The 20,322-nt window shown below is 33.7% G+C and overlaps 1 protein-coding gene across 2 annotated transcripts in view; it reads left to right on the top strand.

Moving 5' to 3' along the window:
- The window catches only part of RFX3 (regulatory factor X3), a 157,136-nt gene that overhangs the window by 80,832 nt on the left and 55,982 nt on the right, over positions 1–20,322 (top strand). For both annotated transcript variants that reach the window (XM_065878684.1, XM_065878685.1), the window contains exons 4-6: positions 624–698; positions 9,296–9,477; positions 13,001–13,120. In XM_065878684.1, the coding sequence (XP_065734756.1) occupies positions 624–698; positions 9,296–9,477; positions 13,001–13,120 (377 nt within the window). The remainder of the gene's footprint in view (positions 1–623; positions 699–9,295; positions 9,478–13,000; positions 13,121–20,322) is intronic.

The raw sequence follows: 20,322 nt of genomic DNA on the forward strand, positions 1-20,322 counted from the left end.
ATTTCTAATAGCTCTGCCTCACCACCACATCCTAAACTATGATGTAGGGACCATGATTACATCTAAATGTGTTCATACTAATGACCCTCTACTTCCAAATTTTAATACAGGGTTTAGAGAAGAATGGATAGATTTAGAAGCTTTTGAACATTGATGAAGGTGTCTTTGCACATTTGCATTAAAATACTAATGCATATTAATAAAACACAAATCTGCAGTAGTTTTCTTTTGTGACAGAACGGAACAAATATTAAATACTCTTTGGGTGGGAGACTGTTTAGAAAGAGAGCGGTTACTCTCTCACATGTTGAACTACGAAAGTCAAGAATATTTTAACTAGCACAATCCTCTGGGGTTCCTGCTTCTCAGGTCTCCCTTCTTATATAATTATGGAATATTCAAAAAGGTTTACTTTTGTGATTGAGCTTATTATTAGTGTGCCTAATTTTATGTTATTCTCTGGGATTGGGGGGAGGAAGGAGGAAATACACATTTAGTGAGAGCTATTCATTAGCCACCATTGAAGAAGAAATTGAACTTTAAAGAATCTATCAAAAATTCTCTGGTGAGCCTTTTATTACTATCTTGTCTTGAGCCCTTTTTTTAATGACATCTATTATCAGATTGAAATGGCGATTGAGACGCTGCAAAAGTCTGACGGTCTGTCCACTCACAGAAGCTCTCTTCTCAACAGCCATGTAAGTTGCCTCTTCTTCATGTAAACTAATCTCTTGCTTGTTCTGCATGTGTTGCTTGCTTCTAAATGCTTGTTTTATTTATTTACTTATTTATTTTGCTTCTTAACCTTCCTTTCTCAGCCCCTTATGATCTCTGTGTCACTTAATGGCAATTTTGCACAGTGGAATATCTAAAAATAGAGCCCCCAATATACTACTTCACTAGGTTTTTTTACTGTTTTGGTACAGATATATTTTCAAGTTAATAACAAGCTACCAAATATTGGTAAAAAGTAACTGATGATTTAAATTTTTCTAGTGTGATATTTATTTACTGTGAAGCAAATGTTTATAATCTGCATCTTCGAGTCTGAGACAGAGAAATGGTCGTGTCTGTTTGTATGACCAGTAATATTCTTTAAGTGGAAAAAAGATCGCTAATGCCAAACCCAATGATAAACTGTTCGAAATGATTTATTTACCAGTAAGACTATATAAAATGAGCAGGAAACAGCTACCTAGATGAGCTCAGGTCCTAAGACCTAAAGAAAAATGAATCTGGGCCAAAAGAAGAAGTGAGATTCTAGATAAGCCATAAACTGCCAATAATTCAGATAAAACAGGATTATTGTTACTATTTTTTAAAGCTTTTAACTGTTATCAGATGCAGCATCACTACAACACCGGTGAGTGTAAGAAGAATGATGACAATTTGTGAAACTATAAACATTTTCATCAAATGTACAAATTTGGGGGACTCAATGAAAATGCTGATTAAAAATTATTTTGTTATCATGATTTCTGAATATATGGGAAAAAGTAAATAGACCTATGATTTAAATCTGTCTAGACAGTTCTTCTGCTGAATTAGTGTCAGTAACAATATAGTAAGAATTAGAGTTTTTCCTCCCAGCTGACAGTGTATTCTTAAATTTGGAGATAAAATTATTATTTTTAATTCTTCCCCATATTTTGTGACAGAAAAGTCCAAAATTGGATCACCCAAGTGAAATAAAATATCATTATTTTTTTCAATAAACCTGAAACATTTAGCTCATAGAAAATGTTTCACTGTGCTTTTTAAATATTTGAATTTTCAAACATTTAAATTTTATATTCCAACATAACACAAAATACTTCCTTATGTTCTTACACATTTATTTTTAGATGAAGTGGTTTGTTTCTTTTTCAAAGGGAAGTATATCATGACAAATAAAAACAAGTTAACCTACTTGGAGAATGACTACAATTTTGATGAAAATTATAGATTCTAAATTATAAAACAATATATACCTTGGCCCTTCTGTTGAAAGTTTAAGGAATATGATTTTTCCCCTTTCTGAAAGTTTGTATGCAGTACATCACTCTTTTATATGTTTCATAGGTATATTCCTGCTGTGCTAGCATGAGTCTGTGGTTGTGTGTAGAGGCTGATTTACTCTCTACTTTGAGGATGTATGTTTTGGGGAGGGGGTGAGGACCATCTGGTGTTTTGTTTTGAAAATGGCAAGGGAAAATGTTGTTCATTTTTAGTTGAAAATGTGCAGGGATATAAGAAAAAGAATCCTGAAATTTCCAGTTACCTTTTTTGAACTTTCAGACTTCTATGAAATTGTGCTTTGATATTCAATTCACATCTCATTGTCATTTGAGATATATACTTCAGTAAAATATGTGATGTGTTTAATTTTAACTTGAATTACCCATCTTAATTAGTATTTTTATGAACAATAATGTGGATATAAGAACATTTTTGTATATTTTTATTTGTTGGTTTTTTGAAACTTTTCAAATATGGTTTTTTTCATTGTTATTCTCTTGTAAAATTCATGAAGTAATATTTAATGTTAGTGTGTGAATTAAGCTGCATAAACAACAGATACATGTTTGTTACTCTATGGGTTTGTACTTTTCATTACATAGCATGGCAACTCTTCCATACTGTTTATAACTCCCAGAGGCATTTCCGTATATAGAGAGTGGGCATGAATGTTGCTAATGTAGTGATAATCTTTCTCTAAATATCTTGATTCACTTTTATTACACCTCTGAGGTACAGTTAAGTTTATTTAAAAGCAACACATTTATAGTCAAGTCTCTGGAAATACAAAGGATTCTAAAGATGGTTATAAACAGTGGAGAGGGGATCAGTGTTTTCTGCTGACCGGTCAGGTTTTGTTTCCACCTGAACCCATTAGAAGATCATGCTGTCTTTCTGTCCTTGGAAAATTAGCGATGCTCCTAATTTTTGTTAGATTTATCCAAGCAACTGGCATAAGCTACTACATGCATTCCAGTTGATAATCACCTGCTAAGGGTATTTTAAATTCTGTTAAAACCTAATTGATGATTTTCAGTTGTGTAGAAAAATTTTAGTGGCGAGGGTTTTTTTTAATTTAAATATGGCTAACAACTTAAATGTTAATAAGCTGTAAGTTATCTTTATCCCTTCCTATATAGCACATAATATAGAATCATTTGAGGTTTGTGGGATTCTTTGAAGTGGACATAAATTCAACCTTATGATAATAGTTCCCTGACATCAATTTCTACAAAGGATCAATGTCATTAGGCAAAATTTAGGAGAAATTATCAATAATTTGTGTCCCATACTTACTAGCTTCTGAAGAGGGATCTTAGTCATAATTTTTGAGCTGAAAGTCTGTTATTCTATTTTGCAATATGGAATAGATGGATTTTCTATTTTCTCTTTATATATTCGATTATTCACAATAATTTGGAAAATTCTTATTAAGATAAAATCAAATAAATAATCCCCTGTTGGTATAATCCAACTTGATTTCTTTGTTTTTCACCTCTCTTTCTACACATTAGAAGATTTAGTGAGGTATTAAATTTTATATCCCTTTTTCAACATATTCTTAAGAGTATTTTGTACTACTGGTCTATTTTTATCATCCTCATGCTCTTATCATCCAGGTCAAAAATGCACATATAACTTGCCTATTTCATACCCAACATACTGCCTCATCTGTGACTGAGTACAGTTACACTGAGTGCCATGTTCCCTTCTATTAACATTATTAACATAATGGCACTTATTCCAGTAGTAGCATTATATAGGCAGACAATAAATATTTATTGACAAGTGAAAATTCCAAGACAGTAAAGATTTTATATGTTTTATCCACTGATGCACCCCTGGTGCCTAGAACAGTGCCAGGTACATAGTAGGTGCTCACTAAATATTTGCTAAGTGAATAAATGTAAGAGACAAGTAATAGAAGGGAACAGACCTTATTTTGCCTTCAGTATTCTGAGTACCTTTGCCAATCATGTGTGCATTTATTTGGGGACTCACACGTGTATTCTTTGTTACCAAGTATGCTTCAATTAGGTGTATGTGTGAGCATTGTTGATAAGACAGTGGTCTCCCTGCACACCATTTGAGTGAAAGAATGTATGGCCGAGCTATCATTTCCCCGTGTACAACCTTTAGTTTTTTTTATTTAAATATTTTTATTTCTAAGTTTTTTGGCATGTGAAGATGTTATGGGTAAATGATGTGTAGTCTGCCTAAATCAAATTAGAATATCTTAATTTTCTTCATTGCAGACTTAAGTTTATTTTATACTTCTTCTCAGTTGTAAATAATATAAATTGGCGTTTAATGGTTATATTGTATCAAATTTGGGATATTTTAGATTATAAATTTAAATACAGAAACATTCTTAAATTAATTGTTCCCAAATTTCACGTAATGTTTTTCAGCTTGTGCATTTTTAAAATTCCATTTAAAGTATATAAAAAGCTTTAGGCATTTATTTTATATACCTTTTACTATCTAGTAAATAATGATTTTTGCTGGTTTTAGCTACTGAAATATATTCAGCTCAAAGCAAAACCTTGTTTTATGCTTACTTTCTCTTGACTTGGCTGTGCTGTAAATATAAGTTATGATGGAAATAAGACCTGTCAAAATGCACATCATCAGTGAACTGAACTTAAAATGAATCCTAATGGATAATAATCCATCTGGGGAAAAATGCCAGTGTTACATTTAGATGTTAATTGGGGAATGCAATAATGTATATTTTTTTAATTTGTCAATCAGTATTTCCCTTTGGGACAAATAGGAACTGTTCATCTTCCTTAATCTACCCTGATTGATATAGATTAAATGCAAAGGCTGAAAGATGCAATTATCTTGGTTTCTACCCTTACGTGAATTTACATTCGTTCATTAGTAGAATAATCAGGTTTTAAATATAAAGGTTAAAAGTTCCTATGGTATTTCATGGGCTTTTAAAATCATAAATATAAACAAATATTTTATAAGACATCTTATAAAAGAGTAAAAGAAATAGCAATAGTTATTTCTAAATTACTAAATGTTAAGGGTATTGAATTAGTGTCCAAATACATTTTATAAAAGAGGAAATCCAAGGAAACAATATATCTTCTAATAGGCATGAACTTCCCTGGGGCAGCACGTGGAGTGTATACCTTCAGGTTACACTTAACTGCCAAGTTTCTCTTATAATAAAAATTAATCCTTTCTTATACTATGTTTTAGACTCAAAGATCTGACAGAATTTTATCACCGTGTCAAAACTCGAAGGTTAAATACTGGCATGTAGAATGCAGATTAATCCCCAGCTAAATCTCAAAATCTTATCTGGTAGCTCCTAAACCAATTTCCACTTACACAGTCAATTTGTGGGAGCACTACTCCTGGGTGTGCAGTTGTTGGCAGGCTTCCTAGTTGGAGCAGTCTTGGCTGCGGCAGAGCCACCTCCATCCTTCAGGGCTTTTACCTCCGCTTGACCTCCTGCCCTTCCCAAGTGATCTCCAGGCTTCTGGGAAGGAATAAGAGTTCCTCCTCCTGCAAGCAAAGGGCAGGGAACAAAGTGTAGCTTTGCTACTGTAAAAGTGATAGTCACTAGAATACCTGCATACCCACTCTTGTGGAATTTTTCAAACCAACTAATGATTTTATATATATATATATATAAAATATACATATGTATGTAAATATGTATACACATGTGTGTGTGCGTACACACACAGACACACAAATACATATTACAGATAAACTCAGATTTTTAAAAACTGGATTAGAAATGAAGAAAAACCTTTAAGAACGTAAAATTATGTAAGAAGAACAATCAGTTTGCAAAAGAGCCAGTCCAGATTCTGTGACTTGCTTAGCCACTTCAGAGGACCATGTGGCCAATCCAATAAAAGCTTCGTTTTCTCCAGGTTATTCACTGGGGGCTTGAGTAATATTATTCAGGCTTATAAGTATTTTATTTTTATTTTTTAATTTTTTTTTATTTTATTATTTTTATTTTTTTGCGGTACGCGGGCCTCTCACTGTTGTGGCCTCTCCCGCTGCGGAGCAGAGGCTCCGGACGCGTAGGCTCGGCGGCCATGGCTCACGGGCCCAGCCGCTTCGCAGCATGTGGGATCTTCCCGGAGCGGGGCACGAACCCGTGTCCCCTGTATCGGCAGGCGGACGGACTCTCAACCATTGCGCCACCAGGGAAGCCCTGGATCATGAGATATTAATAAACTCTCATTTTTAGATATTTGTCTTTACTTTTAAGTAATTAAATATTGCAAGGTAAACAGTTAAGGCAGTTTACAAAATTTTTAAGTTGTATCTGATTAATTAAACAAATTATTTTCATTTGATTTATATCTTATTAAAAGTATTTTACATCAGATCTATTTTATTATTTGTGTACTTTTGGTTATAAAGTTCACATTATGAAATTGATTATTTTTCCATTTCTGAAAAAAAAAACCCTTTAAATTAACGTTTCGTATATAGATATATGTTCTGTTCATTAGCAAAGGAAGAAATATTTGATTTTTATTTTTTGTTAAGAAATATACCATTTTGGCTTTGACAATATGCCTTATTATTTGAGGATACATAGACATACATACAAAGATACCTGTGACATTTTTAACTTACTGGCATTGTTCGATGCTTGTGGATGTGGGCACTTCATTAGTTCAGTTGTAAAATATTACTGTTTTTCAAAAAATACTTATAGCTTTTATATGCTTGCCCATTTTATGGTGTTTTTTAAAAATATTCCTTGCTCTCAAGGGATTAAATTCCTCATAGAATATTCCTTTCTATATTTTGTATTTCAATATTCTTTATTTCTATATTCTTTATATATTTAGAATACCAATGGAAGGCTCTATCTAGTATATGTACACAAAACAAGAGCCATCATTTCTGTGCAGTATGGTTCACTAGAGCTGCCCTAACACCATTCAAATGAGGAAACAATGCTTTCAGATCCCAGTCATCTTACTGAGGCACGTGGATGAAATATGTGAGGCAGGTTTGCTTTGCCACATTTTATGTGTCGTCTCTGTCAGTTGTTTCATAATCAACAAAGTCTTAAAATTTCAAAAGGAACACTAGAGACATACTGACCCACTGTTGTAGGCAGAATACTAGTCTGAGCCATTATAACTGGATTTTCCAATCAGTTTACCACCTCTCTTTACACTAAATGAATATGTATATGTGAACTTATTCTATGTGTCATGTAGAGTACTCAGAAATCATGTGTGAATGCCTCTGGAAAACTTGTTTACTGACAGTAAGGTTACAGATGATTCATATGAAAAGAATTTTTTTTGACCTGTAAATTTTTTGGCCATTATAAAAATGAATGTTTATTTTGTGTAATCTTTTAAAAATTTCATAGGGGAGCGTTGTATATGTTCTGAGGCAATAGGTATATTTAAATGTATTCATATGCATATGTGGTTCATAGAGAACCTAAAGGCTTCCTGACCAGAACATTAATTTTATTTTTATTTTTAAAACTACTCTGCTCTGTCTTATAGGCTTGGTGGCCATATTTTCTAAGCCAACATCAAGTATAGGTTAATGACATGTTTAATTACATAAATATCATGTAGGAATATTTGAAATTAAAATTGTTCTGGAAAATTCAGCTGTCACGGTTAAAGAAAATAATTCTGACAATATTTTTAATGGATTTTCTTATTAAGAGTCTGAAAGTGTAGGTTCTAAGCTTGATCACAAATCTTAAAATATGTAAGCGGGCTTCCCTGGTGGCGCAGTGGTTGAGAGTCCGCCTGCCGATGCAGGGGACGCGGGTTCGTGCCCCGGTCCGGGAGGATCCCACATGCCGCAGAGTGGCTCAGCCTGTGAGCCATGGCCGCTGAGCCTGTGCGTCTGGAGCCTGTGCTCCGCAACGGGAGAGGCCACAGCAGTGAGAGGCCCGCGTACCGCAAAAAAAAAAAAAAAAAAAAAAAAAAATATGTAAGCAAAATGGAGAAATGCTTTAGTTTAACTGTTCTTATTATCATTTTTAGTATGTGACTGTAAATTCCTGGAGAACAGGAGTGAGGTCACATTCATTTTTACATCGTAGGAGCCTAGCACATTGCCTGACTGAGAGCTGATGCTCAGTAAAGGAATTCTTTTCCTTCCATAACTTACATTTAACTTAAATTGCATGTAGAATATCACCTTTTTATCACACCTTCTATATATGGCATGGAAATTTGGTTGAGACAAGCAATGTGACATATATGCTGCTTTTGTAGAAATAATAACTGGTATGCAAATAATCAGGAAAGTGTGTTGGAAACCAGATCAAGCACTGAGACGGTGTATGTATGGCCTTAAGAAAGTCATTTAAACCTATTTCAGTTCTCCTTTTATAAATAAATAATGAACAGATTGATAATTTGATTTTTCTAATGTTGAAACTCAGTACTATATACATAAATTAGATTTTTCTAAAAATTTTTCTAAAAATTTCCTGCACATTATGTACTTTACAGATTATTTTTTAAAAATTCAGACGGGACAACATAAAACTTTAAAATATGAACTATAGATTGAGAAAACATTGCTTTACCAACTACCATTGTAGTATGTCTTCCAAAATTATGAAAAAACATAGCTTTGAGGTAGAAAAACTCAAATGATTGTAGTAAATTATTCCTTTTCATTACACATATTGTTTTAAACCAGTCTCTAGGGAGTTTCTTTCTTTCTGGGGAAGAAAAGACTGAAATTTTTCCTTACTGCTTGTAGAATTTGTCCCAGTGGATAATACCATTATTGTATTATCTTGTATAAGTAAATTGGATAAATAAATTAGAATTCTATAAAAATGAATAGAACCTTAGTGTAAATAATTATACAAGGCAGCCTGCTGTTCATGTGTTGTAACAAACCAACACTAAAGACATATTATGTGCCACGCTGCCAGACTTGGTAACATGTTTTTTTTCTGTACAATTATAAATTATATTTATAACCAGTTAATGGGATTATTTGAGTTCCTTGAAAAGGTATTTGTCTCCAAAATAGCAATCAATACAAGGAAAATTAGTATGTCTTTATATGTGCTTGAATGTTTGAAGGAATGGACATGGGCTGAGGTCAATAAATGACGGTCAGCTATTTACACTTCTGAGAGTTTTCAAAGTCAGATTACACAGTCCTCTGAATTACAACAGTTTACCTATTACATGGCTTGAGGAAGATCTTCTGAGTGTTTCTGTGTATTACAGTTGCAGTGTCTTAGAGACATTTTGGTGAATGATTTGGTTTCTCTGTGTTTACCCTGTCTTGTTTATACTAGCTCCAGTGGCTGTTGGACAATTACGAGACAGCAGAAGGAGTGAGCCTTCCCAGAAGCACTCTTTACAACCACTACCTACGACACTGTCAGGAACACAAACTGGACCCAGTCAATGCTGCTTCTTTTGGAAAACTTATAAGGTCAATTTTTATGGGGCTACGAACCAGGAGATTGGGAACCAGGTTAGTACTAAAAATAATATCATAAACTAATCTCTCTTTTTTAAACTATAGCTTTAAACAATATAGTTCAGTATATTGTTTGGGCAAACGTACTCAATTACAGATAACATATAAAGAAAAACTAAAGAATTAGCTCAGTTTATAAAATCCCCCAGGAAAAGGAAAGGTCTTATTCACTGAAAACTGCCATTCCAGTATGATGCATTGTCCTACTAAACATCAACAGAGTAAACAAAGCTTTGAGAAAAACTGATTCTCAGATCACATAGAAATGAGCAGACCAAGCTATTAATGGAAGATTTATATATGATACTTTAAAGATTAGTATATATCACTATCTTCTCTTTTGAAGAATAACTGTACTAAAGATGATGAGTAAAGTGACAAAGTTAAGTGGAAAACTGTGTATCTCTTGACTTGCAAAATTACATTGAAATGTCTTTATAAAAAGCTCCTCTATTTGAATAGAGTAAAAATTAAAGCTGAGTTTTTCATTTCATTTCTGGAGACCAATTAAAAATAATTTAGTGAACTTGCAGATTTGAGGTGTTTGAAGCTCTCAGTTAATGACCTGGTCCTTTTTAACTTCTTATTGGCCTTTTTAAAACTCTTGATTGTGAAGCCATGCATCTATGGAAGTAAAAATATAGTATAGTTCCATTGCAGAGAAACTAGTCATGTGAAGAAGACTTACTTTCTCTGTTCCCTTCCTTTGTAAATAGATATGAGTGTTTTTACTAATCAAAATATGCTGAAAATAATACTTAGAACTATAGAGCTTCATTTTTGCCTTTCTATAATTTTTACAAGTTATCATAACAAATATTTTGAATAGCTGAGCAGAATGATATGGATGTTTTTGATTTCCTAAATCTTATAAAATCCATATTTAGAAGTATAAAAATAAAGATCCTATACTGTATATGACAGATGATATACCTTTAATGAGTTATAAGTCACAGTCTCATAGTATTCTAGTAAAGCTTTTTAAATATTCTTAATAAAATAAACAGCCTCAGTAATTGACTTCACTATAAATTTATACAAAAAAAAGGAGTGTGGCCATTTTATGATATTTACAAGGTCTATATGTAGTCAAAGTGTGAATATTAAGTGATTGTACAGCTTTCACATTGCTGGAGGTTCGGTTCTCTCATAAATGTATTTTCTTCTATCTGTACTTCAAAGGATAGTATATTTTAAACTGAAGAATATGATTGTTTATTTGGAGTAAAGAAACTAGCTTCCAGTTCCTTGGAAAAACCTTGTTTCGCTAGTATTTCTTTCCCCAGAACCAGGAAAATCATTATCTGGGGACCTAACCTACTATATCCTAGCTGATGGCTCAGTAGTTATGCATACTGTGCCAATATTTTGAATCTCTGGGCTTTATTCAGCATTGTAATAGCTGTATTGTTGTGCCCGTTTTGTTACTGAAAGGGATTTCAATGGATCCTATTTTGAGGCTCCATTCAAACCTCGAAACACATCTTTAAAATAGAAATGGACAAAACTGGGGTTGTTTGGGTTTGTGAATGAGTAGAATCCATACTCTATGCTCTATAAGTACATATTGCAACATTGCAGCTTTTTCTTTCAGATGTTCTTTACTTCCCCCTCTCACTATGTAGCAATTGTGTATCCTGTTCCTTTTAAAATTGTATGTAGTCTTGTAATTAGAGATGGAAAACAAAGCCTAGAAGAATAAGGAGAAAAGAAATCCTAGGGAGAAAGTTTTAATAAATGCTGTGTTATGAAGCTAGCAGAACTCTAATGTAGAAAAACTGACAATGATAGGGGTGAAGTGCCAGAGGTTCTTTCTACCATGCAAACTGTTTTAGCATTCATTCTACTCCTCACCCAGGGAACAGAAAGAAAATCAGTATAAATCATGAGGCAAACCAACTCAGATTTTTTTTTTTTTTAAGTAAACCATAAACTGTTATTTATCCATCGATAAGATTATCTGGTGAATTCATTAAAACCAGAACCAAACTTCTGCTCAAGTTTCTGGAGCTAAGTAAAAGATAAGTAATATCACCACGTTTCTAAACAAAGGTAAATCAAAAGGTAGCTTTTGTTACATCCCATCTCCAAATTAAGTTTAAACAAAGAAGACCATGGAACACACTGATTTCCCCCAACCATCTTCAGTGGAATAGAAAGAACCACCTCTCCTCCAACCCATCCAAGATTCCAATGTATAGGAAACTGGAGAGAAACTAGGTACTTTGTGTATTTTGGGGTCTCACAAGAGAGATGTGATTTTACTTTGTATCTTTGTCATTGGCTACTCCCTCCTGTTCTCCAGTTTGTATGGGAACAGTTTCTGGTATTTTTTGTTTTTGTTTTTTGCTGTATTCTACAGTGGATCTTGGAGGCAAGATCTGATGTCTGCAAGTGGAAGGCATTAAGTTTTCATACTGGTTTATTTTGCTGAAACTATGTAGGTATTCAAATGCCCTATGTTTTTTAAACTAGCAATATTATTTATATAATAGATTTTAATGTCTTTTCAAATATATAGGATTCATCTAACGTGTGTTCTTCAACCTTGGAAGTAAAATTCTGTTTTATTTTTGTATAAAATATTGAATCCACACTCTACTTGCATTTCTTCTTGTAAATGAAAGAAAAAGTTGGAAAGAACACTGATGTCTTGCTATATATAGACTTGAGAAAAACTACTATTTTCTCTTTGCAAAAATTTACATGTTTAAAATGTTATTTTTGCAAGAATTTGCAAATTTCATTCAGAGTAAAACTTTGTCATTTCTAATAACAAATATGGTCTTTCTCATGAACATGAGGAAGTTGTGACATTTTTTATCTAGATGGAAATTTGCCATTTTCACTGAGAAATTTCCCCATGTCTGCTGTGACACATCTTATTCAGCTTGAAAAACTGATACGAATCCACAAAAACAGAGACTAATAAAATATGCTTTGAAATCAATAGATTAAATGCCTGCTTCTTTTTTAGGTTTCAAAATATTAAATAATAGACTTCACAACATCTTGTATCAATGAAGTTATCTTAATCATCCCTGCAGTAATAGAATTAGAAAAATACAGGACTTCTCCAAGACAGTAGAATTATGATTTTTTTCTCTTTGTTCTGCATAACCATTTGATAATAAATTCCTAGTTAGTGTGCAACCCTTTATCCTGTTAATGAATATCCTGTTAATCTAATCTTCTAAATTGTAGTTAAAATATAAAGTTGAAAATAAAATGTAACTTAAATCGAGCAAATGGATTCTGACTAATATTTAAGCAAAAGTTTATAAGGAAAGATTTTTCTTAGGGCCTTGAATTGATTGATTCAGAATCTTATTTTGATTCTTCACATGTAGCCACCATAAAAATATACAGGTGTCCAGAACAGGTAAATCATAAATATATAACATTAATATTTTGCCTTTATCTAATTTTTCCAAATATGAAATTAAATGGACATTCTGTATGATTAATATTGACTTGACTGACTTTTTGTGTCTCTGTTTATTGTTCTTTTATGAAGAGGAAACTCCAAGTACCATTACTATGGGATTCGTGTCAAGCCAGATTCCCCTCTTAATCGTCTGCAAGAAGACATGCAGTATATGGCTATGAGACAACAACCCATGCAACAGAAACAAAGGTAGACTCTGGAATTATCATTGACGTGTCAAAGCTATGTATTTCTTTAGATGTTTTATCTCCTTTTTTCTGAACAAGCAGAACAATTACCTAAGTGTGCAAGAATGTCACTATTGCTGGTATGCTTTCACTACAGACAGTTCTCAAATATGATTTAGAATTTCATTCTATTTTCCAAATCTTTCACAATTACTTATCAGACAGCGTGTTTGTCGCCTTTAAGTAAATGTGACATCCCAAACTATTCAGATAAGGAAACTAAACACAAACTGTAAGGAGCATCTGGAGAAACTTGTCAGTATTCATGAGCTTCTTACTTGTTAATCTGCATATCCTGCAGGTCATTCTTTTTGACAGTGTAAATTCTTGCAGAATGTTTGGGACATCTTACATTTTCTTTGACTCCAACTTTCCTAGATGTATAATTGTAGATATTAGAGCTATAAGAGATCTTAAGCATTCATGAATGGATGGATGGATGGATGAATGGATGGATGAATAGAATCATAGATCTTAGAATTGAAAAATACATCAGTCTAGTCTGGCCCCTCAGCCTTGTGGCAGTCAAAGCATGAAGACCCCTGTTTTTTCAGATAAATCCCAGAGAGGTTAAATGATTTGTACAAGCCCATAATGCTGCTACATAGCCAAGGGCCTTCTGTCTCATGTGACTTATATCACAGTTTGGAGTAAAGTGAAAAATCTTTCCCTCTTTACCAGTATAGCTCAACCATGACAGTAGCTACAGTTTTTCTTTTCAATTGAACATGCAAAATTCGGTAGGAGAAAGGAGGACTGCACCTGGTGCAGTTGGCCTAATCCATTGATCAGTCTCCCTAAGCCATTGATCTGGGATGGTGAGTCACTGTGGTGAGATCTCCTGCACATCATACTAGCTTAATCAGAAGCCTTAGTTCCAAGTAGCTGCTGGAGAAAAAAGTATATCACACAGTAGTCCTTTATCTGTTTAGTCAGCAAGCACCAATTGAGTCTCTACTTTGCTGAACTATTTCAGCAAAGTCTGGGAGAGGGAGGATTGGGAAGTTTCACAGAGAAAGTGCTATTTGAGTAGGGAATTAGAGGGATCAGAAAAAGAGAGGAACATTCAGGCAGAGGGAATGTAAACAAAATCACCACCGAGAGGGTCCATGACGTCTTTGGTGAATGCACTCTGATCTGGTGAGGTTGATATTGCAGGAGAAGAATTGAGAAGAAGATTGGGTACTTTAATGGGAGATGAGATTTTAAAAGTAGTTTGGATCATAGATGAAGGGATTTGGTTGTATATGAAGCTAATGAGTGTGTTTTTTGTGCTTAGATACTGTGCAAGTCTTCAAAGACTTGCTTCCAAGCAAAACAATGACACTTTCACATTTTTTCTAGAGAGATTACTTTTTGATTTGGGGCAAGACATATTTAGTGGGAAGAGACTGGAAATAAAGACACTTGTTAAGTGGCTTTAACACAGTCATAATTTCTAGTGAGAGTATTCAAGACTGAAGAGTCAGTTCAAGATTGGCTATTATATAAATTATTATGTTTTCTCAAACTTATTTTTTAAATTGCTGATTCCTGTTTTTTGAGGTATAGTCAGTGAAATATACTAAGAAGGGCTCTGGGGAAAAAAAGCCATAAGACAGTCCCTTGTATAGTTGGAGACAGAGTTTGTGTGAATTGAAATAAACTGTTGTTGTCATGAGTTACCATTCTTGTTTCCACCTGTTAGTGGCAATACCATAGCTTTTACTTTCTGGTGTGGTCTCTGCGCTCATGCATAGCAGTACTACACATTGGAGATGTTGGTGCAATAAAGAAAAAAAAGATTAATTCAAAAATAATATATACTCAAACTTAAATATGAACAATACCTTGGTAAGTTGCACTCAAGACAGCTGAAACTTACTTCGTCCAGTGATTTCACTGCAAAGAATCCTAGCAAGTTTTCATGGAAATGGAAACCTTCAAGAGACATTCTTTATACAAAGCCTGGGTTAGGTAAGCAAGACCAAGGAATTACAAAGGTCTCCTTATGAAACAAATTTCAGGGCTATAAAGATTGATGAGCCATGAAAACCCTGCAATATAAGTATTATTGCTTTTAGAATTAGACATAATATGGTTGTATTTAAAAAGTGATAGAAAATTCTCAGTAATATTCATAAATTGTACCGACTTTAGTTTCTTATAATGTTTGCTTTCTTATGAAATAAGAATGTTAGAGAACCAAAGTACTGAAACTTCCTTTAATTTGTTGTTGTTGTTTTTTAATGGTACAATTTTGGATCATGGACAGTTGCTCTTGGAATGGTGTCTTGGATAACTGCTTGCATTGTTAGTGTTATCAACTTCACCAACCCCTCACTGGGATTAGGACAGAGGGAGGTTTCTGTTGTATCTTTGAAGGATTATATCACTGGCAACATTGATAGGCCTTAAGTGAAGCCAGTTACCGCATTTAGAGGAAACACTTGGACAGGAGAGGAAAAGTGTCTCTTCCTGAGTCTGGATTCAAGGGTTAAGAGTATTTGTTGAAAACAATGAAAAAGGGACTCATTGTACTGTTTGTTTTATGGCTTATAAAATAAGGTGATTCCAAAACTCAAATGATTCTACTGAATATATTAAATTTCACATAAGAAGAGCCTGCCATTCTCCTGTTAAAGTACAAGTGACATTTGAAAGGTTTAAAATATTTTAGACTAGTATTTAATATTTTGAAATATTCAAATTGTTTAAATGCCTCAAGGTTTTTTGTATACATCTATATGTGCACCTCTTCCATAGTATAAATGTACATGCTTCACCTGTTCCTATAGTAAGAAAATTCAATTATATGCAGTGATTATTTTATCAAATAAAAATTTGTACATTTTTTTTGATAAGTTTGGAATCATTGTAGTTGTAGCATTAATGATGGTTATTGTTTTGCATAGCTTTATAATTTTTAGAGCTCCTTTACATACAATATCTCATTTGAAGCTTTGATAGGGTAGTAGAGGAAATTTCCCCTTATCTACAAATCAGATTCCCAGCAACACCACCATATGGGAACATAACCATGAGTCTGGAAATAAATGGAAACAGCTTCTGACTGTAAAACAGATGTCACAGAGCCCTTAGTTTAGCTTAATTGAAAAGATGAAGCCATCCTCAAGTCATTTACCTAAAATAAAGGAGCAGATTAGAGCCCACTTGATTCATAGGCAATCATGAGATATAACAGCTGGCAGGAGGAAATTAAGTAGACTAGGGTCTTCGATTCAGCAGTCTGTATACGTTCAGTGGAAGGACACATAGACCTAGGCATTCCAGCAGGCCCTTTAAGTATCACTATAGTGGCTAAAATCTAGTCTAACACAGTGTAATAACTGTTTGGCATGTTGATGACATTATAGGTAATCAAGAAGAGGTTAACTGCCCTGGTTAAGGAAACAGGAGAATGTGTAATAGTTGGTTTCTTTTAATACCTTCTGTTGAAAATATTTCATGTGAAAATAACTTCTGCACTTAAATGAGGTAGTTTCAGTTTTCAAGGAAATTCACTTATAGACTAACTTGCTTACCCTAATTTAGACAATAAATAAATTAGGTTATTATAGCGCAAAAAGGAGATGAGTAATTTTCAGCTTTACAAACTAAGTTAAAAATGTTTGCAGCAGTTTATTTCTAATATTTAAAAGAAGCACTCAGAGAGTGTTGGCACATGTATGTCAGCTATTCTTCCAAATCCTAGTAGCAAAAGTGGTGGAATAGAGCCAAGTGTGTTTGACAATGTGCTTGGCTGTGTTTGATCCCAGTAGCCATTCTCAAAGTATTAAACTGCATATATCATTCCTTCAACAAATACATAACAATCAATGGTTGCATATAGAATATGTCCATCACAACTAAAAGAGAATTCACAGAGTCATAGAAGTTAGAGCTGAAAGGGGGAGGTCACCTAGCGCACCTCATCCTCTTGATGAGAAAACCGAAGTCCATAAAGGATAGATAATGTATCCACGATAATACAGGAACCAGGACAAGAAACCAGTCCTCTTGTCTTTGTTCTTATAAGAATTCCGTCCTTGAAGAGGTAATATAACCCAAAGAGAAACGTGCACATGTAATAAAATTTAAGGGGAGAATCACACTTGAGTATATCCTAAATAAGTGAGGAAATGTGCCACTTTCTGCCTCTGTGAATGGTCTTTTCATAGGAGTTGGATTCTGTGAAAGAAGAAACCTTTGTGGCACTGAGGAGAGGAAAATAGAGGCCATTGGAAAGATGGGACAGCAAGGCTAGTTGGCTGTAGACAGATGTGAAAGCATGCGTGTTCCTAAGGAGTGAGGACAAGAACCTTTGTCATTTGAAGACCTTTCTTTATATAGTTTCATAGATTAGTGGAATGAACCTTATATTTAAAGGTGGGAAATAGGGATTTGAATACAGGCTGCTTTGGCACTTCAGTGTGTGTGACTGAACTTCACTGAACCTCAGTTTCTTCATCTGCAAAATGGAAATAATAATAGACTACCTCAAAGATTTTTTTGAAGTTCAAGTGGAAAAAAGTATATAAAGGGCTTTATAACCGGAAATATCCAAGTGATAGGATAAAATAATAATTATTATCATTATTATACTATATGCACTAGAGGAAATATTTCTTTAGAAAATATTTCTTTAAGAATAAGGCTGTTTTGGAGAAGAATGAAGCCTGGCAATTGGGCAAGTTGGGCTTCCATTTCTTTGTACCTCCAGGCCTGTGGTTTCCAGGCCTGTGATTGATGTTAGTAGTTTACAATTCCTCTCCTGGCCATAAATTCCCTGGGGTCATTACAGAGATAAGCATCTAGGGCTGGTAAATTGCTCTGAGGCAGCTGAGGGTGGCAGGAGGGCAGGAGTCTTTAGTGAGAGGATGATCATGTATCTGCATTTGGCTTTTAGGAGACAGACAAGGAATCTTGGCACTGAGGTATTTAATGTTCACTGCCACTGCAGCAAGTCCTTGCTGTAAATGTATTTTCCATTGAAGATGGGAGAATCATAAATAATCACATTCAGTAATTATTAAGTATAGTCATTCATGTAAAGTTTGTTACTACTAACAGTTCCCACTTATCCTTCTGATGAATATTTATTGAACTTGTAAATTGTTCACCAATAAGCACTTTATGTGCAAGATCTCATTTGGCAATTATATCGTTATCTACTGATACGGAAACTGAGGCTCATTTAATTTTACTGTATGCAAGAAGCTAATTTATTTTTTCCTAGATAGAGCTTCAGATGCCCTTTTTCGTTTTTGTTGCTGTCTTGACATCAGGTGGAGTCAGGTTGTCATTCTCCAAATAAAGGAAGAGTGAGAACATTCCTGTAGGATCAGTTTAACAGAAAGGACCAGCTGTAGACAAAAGAAGTATCCTAAAGGTGTCATACATATTTGTAGCAAGAATATATCAGTTCTATACAGTTGACCCTAAATTACCTACGCTAGGAGAACTCAATGAAGAAATTCATGAGATAAGGGAATCTTATTTGCCTCTTTCAACACCTAGGAGAGCAGTAAGCACATTGTCATTTGTGAAATGAATGAATGATCCATAGACTTCTATTTCAGCCAGCAGCTTCAGCCTCTTCCCTTTCCTACCTCTCCCACATTTCCTACTAAAACTGATGCAACTGATACAAATACCCCCATTTGAATTTAATTTTTCCTCCTATCCTTTCCCAATTATAGATGTAGAGCTAATGACAAGACAAATACTATGAGAGCCACCAACAAGGATTGAAGAGATGTAATAACTATCATTAACCAGCAGGGTTGATGTTAGAAGTTGTTTAGATATAGAAGTATTCAGTATGACATCAAGGAGTTCATTACTATTCTGAAAAGATGGCACTCAACATTATTTTCTTCTGATCTGTTCATGTTTATATCATTTAGTTCATTTCAGACCTCAAATCATCTAAAACTTTTCTGGGACAATTTTTCCAAAGAGAATCTCAAGATTCCAGTAGAAAATTTTAACCTTTTGTCCCGATTATCATGTAAATCAAATGATTGTGTACCTTCTAGACTTATAAACATAATAATGACTCTAAATGCCTATACAGCTCAGATTTTGCATCTTTCATGTGCATTTTTCACCTGATTCAAAGGTAGTTTTACAAATGTTTCATTTAGTCTGTTGAAAATCCTTCCACCTGCTACTGTTAGTTGAATGTGATGGTAACTATATACCATTCTTTGCCTTCCATTGGACTCCTTCAGTGTCTTTATGTGTGAGATTATTGACAGAATTAGATATTATTTTACAGTAGAGTTACAGCTGTCCAAGTTCTAAATAACAGCTATGACTAACCCCATGGGGGAAGATTCCTAATAATTTTCCAAGTTTCTGTGTTAGTGACAGGTTTCATGCATACGCTCAGCTATTAAAGTATTAGAGTTTCTTTGATTTCTTAATCATTAACAACTTTAGCTTTGATTGCCCAGGGAGTTGCAAGCTGTTAAAATTATCATTTGCCTGTTAACTAATTTTGAAACCAAGAGCTGCTTCTTCATTTGATGTAGTACAGGTCTTTCTCAGAGCACACACAGCTCAAGAGCACTAAGAATCTACTATAAGAAAACCTATTCTAAAACAATGAATTTGTAAAATAAATGGGAGTAAAAGCAGAGAATTCTTAAATACTAAAGAGTTCAGTTTTTTAAGAGATTCAACAAAGAATTTTTTCAGTAGAAAACATATCTTTTTTTTACAATTTAGTATTTAAATAGTGATTATTTTCTGTTAAAAAAGAGAGAGAGATAGGAAATCTGAAAGCTGTGTTTCAATGTTAAAAAGTCACTTGAAATTCAATCAGAGCTAAGATAATGTTGGATTATCATGTAAGTCAATGGAATATTAAAAAACATCCTGGAAAAATTCCATTTATACACAGCCTTTTCAAAGTCATGCCCCTACAATACTTTACCCATAGTAAATACTCAATAAATATTTGTTAAATAGATTTGCTATATGTTAAGATCAATTGATGGTGTGATAAAATGAAGTGTTACCTTGAGCATTCATTCATATATTCATTCATTCATCCACCATCCATTCAGAGATAGTTATTTACATTCCAAATGTAGTTTATTGAAAAATTGAAAAATGATGACTTATTTTTAAAAAAATGACTTTTCTCTAATGTTATAATTGTATTTCTACAATTGG

The sequence above is a fragment of the Phocoena phocoena genome, chromosome 6 (genome assembly GCF_963924675.1).
Source record: "Phocoena phocoena chromosome 6, mPhoPho1.1, whole genome shotgun sequence".
Classification (NCBI taxonomy): domain Eukaryota; kingdom Metazoa; phylum Chordata; class Mammalia; order Artiodactyla; family Phocoenidae; genus Phocoena; species Phocoena phocoena.